We start from the raw sequence: 13825 nt of genomic DNA, 5'->3' as shown, positions 1-13825 counted from the left end.
ACTGGCATATTTACTCACAAGTAAATACAAACTCACTGCAGAGGATTTGCATACAAACAAAGATTAGTATGTGTGGAAAATGACAACAGTAAAAAGTAACAAGGATCCATCTGATGTGTACTGTAGTGTGTAGTAACAAGGTGCATCTCAAAGGTAACAAAAAGTCAAACAGTATGGAAAGTTGTATTTCATACTTTCCTGTTTTGAAAACTGTGAAGACCCAGGGGTCTACCACCAAGGGAATTGTGTCTCAGCCATGGAGGGGCTGAGACAGACAAGGAGAAACGCCCCTCTATATTACGGTGAGGAAAACCTTCCTCCCATGGGAGGAAGCCACATGTTAATATCTCTTAGATTTGGTTGTTCTATTGGTTTTTTAAGTTTATGTCACCCTGTTCAGCCCTTGTTCATCATATATGCACCTCTCCAAGAATGTTCTTCCTCTCCTTGAACCCCATTGGCTCTGTCTTGCCAGAGTACCCCACCGTATTACCCTGTTGGTTCCCCCCGGTTCCAATTTACCCCCCTGCACCACTTCCCTTTATCCCCATTGGACCTTGACCCTCAGATACACCCCATTTGTCTTGTTTATGACCCTGTGCACTCAGCCCCTTCCTCATTCTCATCCTGGTTTGCAACTTCTCTTGTCCCTGAATCTCTATTCTGTGTCCCTGGACCCCTTTGCTATTGCTGCCTGTGTTCCTGAATAAACAGTCTTCAGATATTCAAATGAGAACCCGTCTCTTTGCCCTTTTGTCAGTGCCATTACAGCCTTAGAATCCCGTGATCCTGGGCTCAGAGACACGAAGTCACTCTTTAGGACCCTGGGACTGTCAACATGCAGTAACAGAAAATGTACCTATTATTCATAAATTTGGGGTTGAACAGAACTGAGAAGCAACTTCATAGGTAAAATAAACAATATCAGATATAAAAAACAATCTTCTCGATATATATGAATGCAAAATTAAAATCAATATCTTTTAGAGAACGAAAAGCACTGAGGGAAAAACATGTAAATCTGCACCATTTTGAGAAACATTACAATCAATTTTAGCTTCAATGTTTCAAGAAATGCATGTGTAAATGGATCTTTTTATTAGTACAAGATGCTGTCTTCATCTTTTGATAGTCCAAATCTTGAAAGGCACATTTCAACCCAGCCATAACTCTTCTCACTTCCCCCAACTACTCACACAGATACCTGGACTAGCCATTCACACAACCCTTTCTCCCACATCTGCTTGTATGGCTCCAATGTCAGACTCTGTCCCCCTCCAATAAAAGCACCTTATGCTCCAGCCACTGTTCCATGACTTCTATGCTCAAAGGTTCGCTGCAGGTCTCTCTGCTGGATTCAACTAATGCTTCTCCAAGAAACAAGGGCATTCATTTGAGTTTTTGTCCTTCTCTAATCATCTTTCACTTTCCCAAGGCCTTTAACACTCCTCAGGTAGACAGAAATATGTCCCATTACTTCAAACAAGGCTAATAAGAAAATTTGCTTCTAGGTATCTTTGTTATAAACCATATCTTAAAGTACCATATTGAAAGGCATTGAAAATATCAAACCTGTCAACAGTATGAAAGTTACTAATGTTGTTTAATGTTAGAACATGAAGTTCAAAGAAAGTTCAGCTGTTTAAATAATGCTGGAATTAGCTTATGTTTCTATCATTGAAACCTGAAGGTCTGTTTGGCTAAATACAGTACCACTGCTTTTTTCTTAATGTATTTGAAAAGGCGGTGCTGCAATCTTTTGACAGAAACACAGAAAAATAATGCAGGCTTTAAAAAAAATTTTACAATTAATTACATGCTGGTTTACACTTTCCTTCAACTTACTGCTCCAGGTGTAACCATACAAGAGTCGCCACTGCCAAGAGAAAGCATCAGTCCTCAGCAAAAAAAAAAAAAAAAGGTGACATCTGAATGGCATGGACATAAAAGGCAGGGAAAAGGCTTGCATAAATAATGTTTTGCTTTCCACAATGTGCAACCATAATTTACAAAGGCTGACTTCTGATAACCGATTGCCTCGTCCCAGCAGTATGCAGGAAAAATACACATATCCTCTATTCTAATACTTTCAGGTTGTGCGCTTTTCTCCTTTGCCTGGCTCTCAGCTACATTTGCGTCATCCTAAACACAGTACACTGACAGTGGTTCAAAAACATACTTACAGGAATCATCCAGTTGGCCAGGTCACCGTACTTAGACACCTGCATAGCTCCAAGCATTGTCAAATCAACATGGCCTCTGGTAACAGAAAGTGTGTAATTAGCATATCATGTTCAAGTAACGGCCCACAAATCTTAACAAGTTTTTCTTCATTCTCATTACATCAATATTTATAAATGATGGCATAAAGGTAGAAACCATTTGTCACAAATGTATTTGGGTTTTTTTCCCTCTAGATGTGTCACTGATGCAAATGTCTCTTTATGCCTACTGAGCCTCAAAAATGTTCCTACTTTTGTCTGATTTGGTTAATTGCATGCGCAGTCAATATTCTCTGAACTCATACTTTTTAGTGCACTCCTTAACATATTTACATGCACCCATTATCTTTTCAGAGCCATTAGGATTTAGTATTTGTTTGCATCCAACCTCCTTTCTGAAAAACAAACAAAAAGCAGGTGCAGACATTGAATTTCCATTAAGGAGGTGGAATGAGGATCACAGTTGCAAGCTGAGCAAAGAAAATATACTGAGTGCAAGAACAGATTAGATACTTGGAAATGACCAAAAAATAGTTGTTAAAACATCATTATAAGTGTGTTTATAGATGGCCAGGTGGTGGTAGGCACAAACATCACCATGGTATCTATTAGTTTAGTGGGTTTTTATTTCCAATAGCTAGATCTACCCTCTGTAAACCATCACTGATTAAGTCCATGATAATTTACAGGTTGTTAAATGCTAACCACATTTGGAAGAAATACTAATGAGTTCAGCCACTGATGCAGTTTATTCTTTTCCAGTTTCAAAAAGATCAGAGTTTGTGTTGCTACGTACCCTCTTATCATTGCAAATGATTCATCGCTAGAGAAATAGGAAGATCCTGGAAGAACAGTGACTGTCTCCTTACCTGTAAAAGAAATAAGCTACAGTATGCATTGTTTCTTTGACAAATGAAGTCACAGCTGTTTACCAAGCAAAAAGAGGTTTTTATCAAATTCCTTTGTATTCAGTACAACTACAGACCTGATTACACTTCCTACATCACATGTAAACCTAATCAATCCTGTTGAGTTGTGAAGCAGCTTGTTAGAGTTTATAATGGTAGGATTGCCTGCTATTTGACCACCAGCAGTTCCACCAAGCCATCACAAACATGAGAGTGTATGAAATATCTATGAACTTTAGCTTTCCGCTCCATTTACAGAAAAAGTGAGAAGTAACTGTCTTTTTAAACACAGATAAATGGAGATGCTGCAAAGAAAAGCAAGCAGATCAGATTGAACAGTTTATAGTGCTAATGATGAAAAATACAAAAAAATAAATGACAGGTGTAGTCTATTCTTCCTTTTTTAAAGGGCACAAGAAAATGTGCTTCTGTGTGCTGTACTGTTCTCTGAACAATGCTTGAGTCAAGCAATGGAGCACACCCGGAAATGTCTTATTTTGATTATGTTCAGGGCCCTTTACTTCCTCTTCTGCCAGCTCTTTGAATCAGTCTAAGCAACAAACATTTACACAGGGTGCTTCTGAAAAGGCAGAAGGAACACAGATGAAGGTGAAATTATTTTAAAAAATTCGTAAACTTGAGAGAAAAAAAATCAAACTATTTTAGCAACATGCGACACAATGAAGAAACAGAGCAGCAACAAAGGGGAAGGGGAATGATGCATCATTACACAGTTTCCAGAAAACAGAGGGAAAAACACAACAAGTTTAACTAAGAGAATGCAAAAAGGGAAAGAAACAGTGCATAAAACTTAAAATAGAGATCTAAGATATGTGCTTTAATTATTGAACTCATCTGAGGTATATTTTATGCCATATGGAAATTAAATAGAACAGTGTAGAATTAGGGTCGTACAAGTGCACACTCCTCAAGAATTCACAATGCTAACAAATCAGACCGCTGAGACAGCCTGAATTATTGTTCCCTACAGGGCACCTGCCCAAGACAGTGAGAGAGAAAACAGGGTTTGCAGTCAGAAACGTGGAGAGAGAAGCCTGGGATAAAGTAACAAGATAATGATGAGAAGAAAGACACACAGGCTTAGGACCACAGAATAATGTAAAAAGAGCACCACATAACCCACTTCTTAAAATGTTCTCAGGAGGTAAGTACTTCTATATCTGCTGCAATACAGTAGTCTACCTTTCAGTTGCAGTCAAGATATACTTCCAGTGAGACATTAAAAAAACGGGACAAACAGAAAAACCCACACATATTTCAGAGCAATACAATTATATTAGCAGAGAAAAATTTGGCAAAAGCCCAAACCAGGTATATGTTTTAAAAACCTTAAACTGGACTTTGGGGCTGATACTGGATCATTCCAGTTAATGAATGAGAACAAGATTAATTTCTATTCCTCTGCCATTCAGCTTCTGTTTTCTTCACATGGTTTTACAAATTTGATTGGAAAGCACCTAGAATGGTCCTAATCCAACCATGTGAATGTTTCAGCAACTACAGCAATAATTATTTTGCTGGTAGGACTGGTGTTTGTCTATTGCATGTCCTGTTTACCGCAGCTTCAGAGGGACATGTGAAGCTGCTTAACACTGAATTAGCAATACTACAATAATCTAATCTTCATGTTGCATTCTGACCTGTTATGTTAGCTTCATCCCTTCCAGATTAACTCTTAAAAAATATTATCAACTAAAAATAACAATTCAAGATCATCTCAATTTCCATGTTAAAGTTTTTAGAGAACTTTTTTAGAGAATTTACTAAGCTCTTGGATATTTTTTTCACAGTAATTTTATTAATATGTTTGTTTTGCATACACACCCATAATAAAACTTAAATTCTAAAGTGCATGCATATAATTTCACTCATAGTATTTTTTTTCTTCAAAATATTTTTTTTTCTTCCAGTGACTCCTCTGACATATTCCTTCATGCAGTTCTCAAAACAACTACATATATACTGGTGAAATGCTGGACTCGATTTCTTAAATAATTTTTAATTTCAAGCCAGAAAATGGCCTCAAATAACTCCACATTTAAAATACAGTAAGAGGCAATTACATAGCACTGTGGTAAGTATCATTTAGCTGAGCCAAGCAGCAAATGTTTCAAGTCAGTGAACAATTTCTGGACTGATACTAAATTAAAATTATTTTATGTCAGTGCTTTTTGACTTTTCAGAGTTTAACTGTACTTGCTAACACCTACTGAGAAAGGTACTGCCTGCAGATACATATGTAGACACCCATACATGTATTTGTATGTATGCATGAGTATATTTGAATAAAAAATATGAAATGTGTATATTTTCCATACCAAAAAAACAAGTCTAAAATGTCAGGTATATAATCTATACCATTAATATCAATAACAAAGTTACAAGGCCCACTTCTGTTTGTCACAATGCAATATTTAGGTGTATTTTTACATGGAGACAGAGAATGTACACCGGCACAACTTTTCCATGAAAAGAACAGAAATCAGACAGGTGCACTAAATCATAAGAAACTTACATTTTTACATTGAATAGCATCTTCTGAGGTGAAAAGCCCCAAAGCAGCTGGGCAACAACAGTATGTGGTAACTGCCATTCCCTCCTAAAACTGGCAAAAGCAGCCACCCACAGCAGCACCCTCAGTGTGCCAGGTCCCAGCTGGGCAGCTCTTTCCCGCTGCCTTGGTTGCCACTCCCTCTCCAAATGCAAATGAGTTATATTCATGGCTAGGAATAAACCAGGCCATTATATACAGAATGTTTTAAAACATGTCCCAAGCATAAACCACTGAAAACCATTTTCTAGAAGACTCAAGGTGAAAAGCAGCAGGAAAACAAATCCATATTCCCTTACAGGCTGCACAAAACAATCTCACTTCTGAAAAGGATAATTTGACCATTTCCTGATGGGCCTGGAAGAGAGTCTTCCCCTATAGAAGAAGACTGTCACTTAAGAGAAATACATTAATATTTATTATCAAATAAAACAGGACTTTAGGTTCAAATACTGTATCAAAAGAAAATTTTTAAATTAACATGGTTATTAATTTTCCATTAATTAGTTTTAATTAAAGTATTTACCTGCATTAATCAGATCTGGATCTACTTCATTTTCAAGTGGATAAGGACCCTGACAACAATACAGATATATGTCAAGCTTTATACTAAAAGACCTTTAAAATACAATTAATAATTGCCATATTATTTCTGATGCTTAACCAAAACCAGATCATGGCAGACATGCATTTTAAAATCTTTTTTTAATCAGAATTCTATTTTTTATCAGAAAAAACCCCCTGACATTACAAGCCATTTTATATCAAGTATAAATGGATGGCCGAATGGACATATTTTTCAAGCATGTTAGAATTACTAAACAACCATGAAGCAAAAGATTGGTTTGATTTGGGTTTCTTTTTGCTCTTAACCAAAGTGACAGACATTTTTCTGAAAAAGGTCACAACTGCAACTTCATAAAGCCATATTACAGTAAAAATAATATTTAGTTTAAGCTTTATTTGAAATTATGCTTGCTATGGTTTACAATGCTTGGTCTTGCAAATTCCTGATGGTTTTGAGGCCAGAAACACATGCACTTAAGGACATCCCTGGCAAAGTTGCACCATAATCATAAAATGAGCATCTCCTAAAAAACTTCCATGCAGCACAGTGAGAATTTTATGATGACATAATATAGCATATATATATTTTAGTAATATAATAATCAAGTTGGAGGTGGGAAGGAAATAAAACCCAGCCACAGCAAAATAAAAACACTATAATAACTGACCAAGATATATTCTTACCAAACCCAGGACTCCATTTTCACTCTGTAAGTGAACAGTTATGTCTGGACTGATGAAGTTACTGGCCAACAGTGGGATTCCAATACCCAGATTAGCTGAAAAGAAGTGGTTAAGGCAGAAACACTTACTGCAAACTAGTAAAGTTTAAAAAATTATTATTATACTATGAGTGGATTAGAACTGTTCCCTTCATAAGCACATTGGTTTTTACTTACATACTTCACATTTGTGATGAATTATTTTGCCATTTGGACTGTCTAATTGGATTTTGTCAAATCCTTTACATGACAAAAAAATTGACAGTGCAAATAAAGCTTCTTTTCCAACTTTTTCAAGAAATTCTTGAAACACATTTAACTGTTAACAAAGCCACAGAACATAAAAACTCCATGTATTTTATGCCTTAGCATCCTTTCTATTTCAATTGAGTATCAGTAAAATCAGAGAACCACAAGGTCTGGTAAAGACAATGAGCTGTTAATCAACCTGTTCTAAACAAACCAGATGGGTTTCTTATTCTAGTCCGCAATCACTTTGACCTATAGCACAGCTGAAGGATACCATACATGCCATCTTCAAACTCTAAAGCAGCCCGTTTGATGATCCTCTCCCTCACATTGTCCCCTTTCTTTTGTTTGGCTGTTGAGTCTTCAGGCTTTCGGATTGATAAGCGCTGCAAAATAAGAAGTAATCCTAAGTAAAGATCAGAATCGGGATTCTTGCTTCTCAAGACACAAGATCTTGATTTGTGATTGCACTGAGATACCTGGTCTAAGAATAAAGTTATTTTTTCATCTTCTACAAAAACCCGACCTTTTATTTTATGCATTCAAGCTTAGCTAAGCCAACGGAGTCATTGAATATCGCCAGTGACAGCCTACGAGCAAAATATTATTTTTTTGTCTGTATTGTCAAGCCTGGTACCTAGAGAAGTGGTGAAGAAGGCACCAAGCACTAGTGCAAATACTAGCAAGTGTGAGATTCATTACCCCAGAGATACGTAAATAGATTCATAAAATGTCAGCCAAAAATACAAATACTGCTCTCTTTATGCATTTATTCAATTCAATGAGCTATTCTAAATTTATAAGGATGAGACAGACAAATGCCATTCATCTAAAAATACCGGGAGCTAAGAACCAAAATTTTCAAACATAACTGTATAATCTTGCACAACACATGAAGTGGTTTCCTGATATTTTCTTATCTTAAGTTCATGTTTTGTAAATCACATGTAGGTGAAAATGCCATTACATTCAAAAAGTTTGTAACATCTTTCTTTTAAATTATTGTCTACATAAATTATGTTCTTTGCACATCTCTCCTATGCATCTCAGATTCCTCTGGGCAACATCATGTCCTGTATCCCCATATGTCTTCATATCCTCTCCTACTTCAGGCTACAATTAACAAATCAGAAAAAATTATCCTGTTACTTTTCATCACCACAAAAGAATTTTTGCTAAGTCACTTTCCCCTTAGGCAGTCAGAAACAGCCAGTATCAATCTTCTTTAATTTCCCATCAACTTTCTTTTTATGCCTTGGCTACCTTCCCTAGAATTGCTTCACTTGTGGATTATGGATAAAGTAAGAAGAATTATAGAGGGTTTCTACACAGCAAAGAGAAGGCTGGATAGAAATTATAGCTGGTACTAGGAAGACCACTTCTGAGCCGTATTAGGCAGGAACTGCTATTTAAAGCCAGTAAGAATTATGACAGACTATCTTCTCTTTATTTCTTATATTCCTCATCTTCTCTCACCACTTACCATAATCAGTGCTTTTCTGCGTACAGCCAGTTAATTTACAGAAGAGTAAATAAATCTGCCTTTTCGTTCCTATACCTATTCCTAGAGACGTGCCACTGCCAGAATAACAAAATTGCATAACAGAAATTAGTGTCTGTTACAATTTTGCTTGGCAGTTTAGAGTAGCTTTCCTCACCCCCGCCCCACTTTTTTTCTGTAGCATATATGGAAGGGGACAGATGACTAGGTAGGTATTCACCAGGTATTCAGGACTAAATAGCTATTCACTTCTGCAGCTAAGATGCAGCAGAAGTAATAGTTTAATAAATGAAAAAAAGATTTCTGTCATAAAAGATAAAGAGCTTTTCTGGGAGATAATGCAGCCATTCAGAAGAAGAAAACAGGCCATTAACTGCAATCTAACCCAACACAACCAGAGGAAGGAAAAAAAAAAAAAAAAAGGTTTGACACATCTGTTTTCAGTCAATTACTTAACAACATGCAATATGCTCTTGCAGAATGAACAGATGGAATTAAAAAAATAATCTTCTTAACCTCAGCATTCATAAAAGACAATGCTTGGAGAAAAGGCCCTGTTCGACCTCCTAGGACTTTGTGACTTGATTTTAATAATAGAAGTTTAATTATTACAATTCCTTTCTGCACTTTTTTTCTCACAGATTTTTTTTTTTTTTTCCCTTCTGTCATATATCTTCTCTTCCACCAGCTTTTCTGATGACATTTTGAACAATTTCCACATCCAGACTATGGAGACACAGAAGAAATACAGAATTTTCAACTGCACTTTAAAAACATTGTCACATCATCAAAATGAATATAGGGACACAGCCTAAGTGTGGCAAAGCCACAGAAACAACAAAGAACAATTACATAATCATAATTTTCTTGCATGTTTTCAGTGGTGGAATATTATTGCAGCAATTTCAATAGCTATTGACATTTATTCAGACGAGAAAGCCCACCAGTTAAAAAAGTTCCTGATTAAAGAAAAGGGAGCAAAGGTTTCCAAGACCTTTGCAATATAACATAATTCAATAAATGGCACAAAAAGGGATGAGGCTGGCCCTGTGTGCCCACATTAAAAGCTGTCCAGTGGAGAAGAAAGTATCTACTTATCAAAGTCAGATCCTTGTCTAGGTGTTCTCCTTGTTGCATCTACAGCAGGCGAACTGAGAGAGGGAAGAAGAATTTAGCAGCATTTTCCACTAGATTTTCAAGAGCAGTAAAGTTATTCAGGGCTACAGGCAGATGCTCTAAATTATTCAGGAACTGAACCATAGAAGCTGAGGCGTAAGAAAGAAGGCTCAATCCTCAGGCCCCCACCTAACTACGTAAGTACCTACCTAAGCTCCAGTTTTTAGCAAAACTGGATGGGTCTTTCTCATACTATTTTCTCAGTGCAAAGACTTGGAAGCTATGCTAAAAACAATGCAAATTTTAAATACACCCCAAGCTGAAATATGTTGTGACTGAGAAGCTCAGCTACTTACTTCAATTCTCTTCTCAAACTTTTCTCCTTGTAACAGACGATCAACATAGATTTTGGGAACATGAATGTCTTCTGGGGCAAATGCTCCTATATCAACAATTTCTTCTACCTACAGAGTGAAAAGGAAAAGGGAAAATATTTAGAACAAATTATTCAATGAGAGGTTTGAACACCCATGAAGTATTGAAATTAAACATTAAATATACAGCAGATCATGTCAAGAAAACTAAGGAATCAGACAAAAAAGATATAGTCTTTAAAACAGGTTAACTTAGACGCTTATCTGTCCTCTTCTGTCAAAGTATATTTCTTCATACAAATTGAAGGTAATTTATATTTTAACAGGCCCATTTTTATGGTCAGCTTGAAGAAATACGACATGTAGTTACATCAGAGTTGTTTGTAACTACAAAAAATTTCTGCCCAAACAGAGGAAAACAATATGCTAGTAACAAAGTATCAAAATATAAGGCAGAGGTATTAATTTAGAGCATACAAACACAGAAGCTGAATCAAAAGTTTTCGATAGTGTACTCAAAACTTAAAGAGAAAACATTTGAACTGTAAAAATGGATTGCAAGAGAGAAGACAAAAAATGAAGATCTAGAAGTCTTTACAGTTAGTGAAGAAGAGCCCAAAATGACACTCATCCACACATAGTAGATTTGAAATGTCACCTCTCAGAAGCACCACAGACAATAGGGGTTTCCTTTTTTCTAGGCCTGAGTTGGGGATGATCTAGTTAAGAGACCCTGCTATAGACAGATACCCACAGCACAGACCCTCAGCCATGGCTGGTGCTTTCCCAACAAGTCTGAGGTACACAGAGCATGTCTTATTCTGCAACAAAACAGACACTAATGCTAGTGCTGTTTGCAGCTGCACCGAATCACAGGGAAAGCATGTGTTAGAGCAACAGTCTAAGATAACGTACAACAATCTACTACACAGGACATAACAACATACTCAAAGATTAAAAGACAATTTTCAAACTGCTTTATCACTAGGGATTCATTAAACTCTTAGGAATGTCCAAAGCCTAATAACCCCAAAACAAGACCCAGGGTATGGTAAGGGTAAATCTTTTAACAGCTGCCATCAGTGAAGCAACATTAAAGAGTTTAAAACTCAGTTTGACATCCTACTGGACAACATGATCAATACTAAAATCTATAGTACATGTGATAGACAATTACTTTCCTAATGTGCCTTGAAATGTGACAATAAACAAACCAAGAAACCAACCAATCCACCCTAAAAACAGGAGAGGGAGAAGAAAAATAAAATAAAAACCACAAAACCTAAAGATCACATGATCAGGTTCAGATGATCCCTAAAAAAAGCCCTGGGTTAAAGAAACAGAAAGGATGTGAAAACTGCAAGGCAAACATCCTAAGCAAAAGGCAATTAACAGCTACAGCAACACCAGGCTGTAGAGGACAGCAGAGCACCACATTCAGAAAGCCCTTACCCACAAGATAAGCAGAGACCATCATTTCTCAGCATCTTGAAAATTCTGATTTGGTTATTCGTGAAAAAATGCTACCATTTCATCTATCTCACTTGAAGTTTCTAATTTTATACATTCATTTTAAGACTAATATGGAGACCAAATCAAACACAGGGTAAAATTAAAAAATCCTGAAGCACACAACTGAAGCATGCTGCACTTTTGGTGCAGTGACTACTGTCAGAACATCCTCAGAAGGGAGGAGAAGCAGGAGACAAGATTTTCCCATGAAGCAATAGACAATCAGACGATCTGCTTGCTACCAGCAGAATTCCCAAATTCATCCTTTCTAATTAAATTTGTCTTCACTTATCAGATGAAAAACTAGGCCTGGGGAATACTAATTGCTCCAGATTTGAACTTTCTCACAGAATAACTACATTTATTTGCTGCTGCAGCTGAGATTATAAAACCAAAATCTTGGCACAATTCAACAAACTCGAACAGAATTATGCTGTCAGAAAACTTGACACACTGAGACTCTCCCCCCATGGAATACACAGAATAAATTATTCATCCAACAATAAATTGTTGGATTTTGTTATCAGTCATGCCATTCTGCTAATTGGTTTGTATTTTGCCTCTTGGGACACAGCAGTCAGCCTGATAGCTTTTCCTCTACTATTCCCAAACACTATCCTAAATGAACATAACACTGCAAACTGTATTTTGTCCTAGAGATTTCAGATAAGCCTAAGGATGCCCGAAAACTGGAACACTTTTCCATGTCGAATTTCCATTATGTCGAATAAGATCAAATGTAACTAAAATGAAGTATGTTCAAATATCTCCGCAGCAGTAAAGAGGAATTTTGAAAAAGGATGAAGAATTTGCATGGGATGTATGAAAAACTAATTGTCTTTTGGTTCTGCAGGTGGAAGAATCAGCACATTTACAAGGAAAAGGGAGAATTCATGCAGAGGAAGTACAAACGCCATTTGAGTGCTCCAACCCTCTCTCCCAGGGAACTGGATGATGAGGTACATGGGCTGCCTGCCATCAGCATTGCCAGAGATGCAGCTGAAGTGACACCAGGAAATGTGACGGCTAAGGGAATCAGCTAAGGGAATCAGCACCTTAGTGCCTGTGGCCACCGCAAGGCATTGCCCAAGTGTCTTCCTAGACAAGAATGATACTGCAAATTTAATAGTCCCATCACTGGTCATATTCACTTCCCTTTCGGGTTTTTTATCTCTTTATGAGTTGGCTCTGTAACACCTCTGTAGACAAAGCCTCAAGGAGAAAGGCAGGAGAGCATCCATGTTAATAATTTGAAGGATGTGTATGAGTTTTTCTCCTGCTCTGCTCTTGTCTTACCTATGCTTCTGTTCTTTCATTTCTGTACTCCCCCATCCTCAGGCTTTATTTTGTAATGTACAGAAGAATATTTGCAAACATCAAAAATCATTATGTGTCATCCCACCCAAGAGACACCAAGTCTGGCAAAGCATAAAGAGGGAATTAATCAGGGTAGACCACCTCCTGTACTCCTTGTAATAAGAAAATCAAAATCCTCTGGTACCTTTTAGATTGCCTTGATCACATGCATTCATCTTAAATCTTCATTTCATCAATGTGCAAAAAGACAGAAAATATTTACATCTTTGTAAAAAGTAGCTACAGGAGACCATGAGGGCTAGCTTCCCTCTTCTGGGAAATTTTTTCATTGTTTCAAGAGTTTCACAGTATTGGAAGTTTCTTCACAGGGACAGTGTTCTTGGAAATCTCTGATTGTTGACAATGGAAAGAGGATGAATGAATTCAGTCATTTCTGAACACTGGTTTATCTGTAAGTGCACCCAGAACATAAAAGCTGTTCTCCACTATGATTCACAAGAGCCTTCTGCCATTCCTTTTGGTATCAGCACTCACAGAGGTAGTGGTCATATGTGATATACAATATAATTTCCTTCTGTAATTTACAATTACTTTTCCTTTGTAAACAATTTGAATTCCTTTTCCTTACAGAAATTCAGCTATTCTTCTAGTTTTATTTCAGAATTTCTGAAGGCTTTCAGAGAGAAAAAGGGAATCTTGATAGTTATGGACTTCCAGTTAGAAAGATAAAAAACTATGATTCCTTACCAAAAACTGGTAAGGAAA

General features: G+C 36.8%; 1 protein-coding gene across 1 annotated transcript in view; it reads right to left on the bottom strand.

Annotated features, from left to right (window-relative positions):
• Window positions 1–13825, bottom strand: part of OXCT1 (3-oxoacid CoA-transferase 1) — an 88588-nt gene that overhangs the window by 32194 nt on the left and 42569 nt on the right. Inside the window, exons 8-13 of the mRNA XM_040089497.2 lie at window positions 10214–10321; window positions 7515–7626; window positions 6954–7048; window positions 6229–6277; window positions 3019–3091; window positions 2184–2259 (exon numbers count right to left, since the gene is read on the bottom strand). Of these exons, the coding sequence (XP_039945431.1) occupies window positions 2184–2259; window positions 3019–3091; window positions 6229–6277; window positions 6954–7048; window positions 7515–7626; window positions 10214–10321 (513 nt within the window). The remainder of the gene's footprint in view (window positions 1–2183; window positions 2260–3018; window positions 3092–6228; window positions 6278–6953; window positions 7049–7514; window positions 7627–10213; window positions 10322–13825) is intronic.

This window comes from Hirundo rustica, chromosome Z, assembly GCF_015227805.2.
Source record: "Hirundo rustica isolate bHirRus1 chromosome Z, bHirRus1.pri.v3, whole genome shotgun sequence".
NCBI lineage: Eukaryota > Metazoa > Chordata > Aves > Passeriformes > Hirundinidae > Hirundo > Hirundo rustica.
Note: the sequence above shows the minus strand (reverse complement) of the source record. Positions and strands in the feature narration are given on the sequence as shown.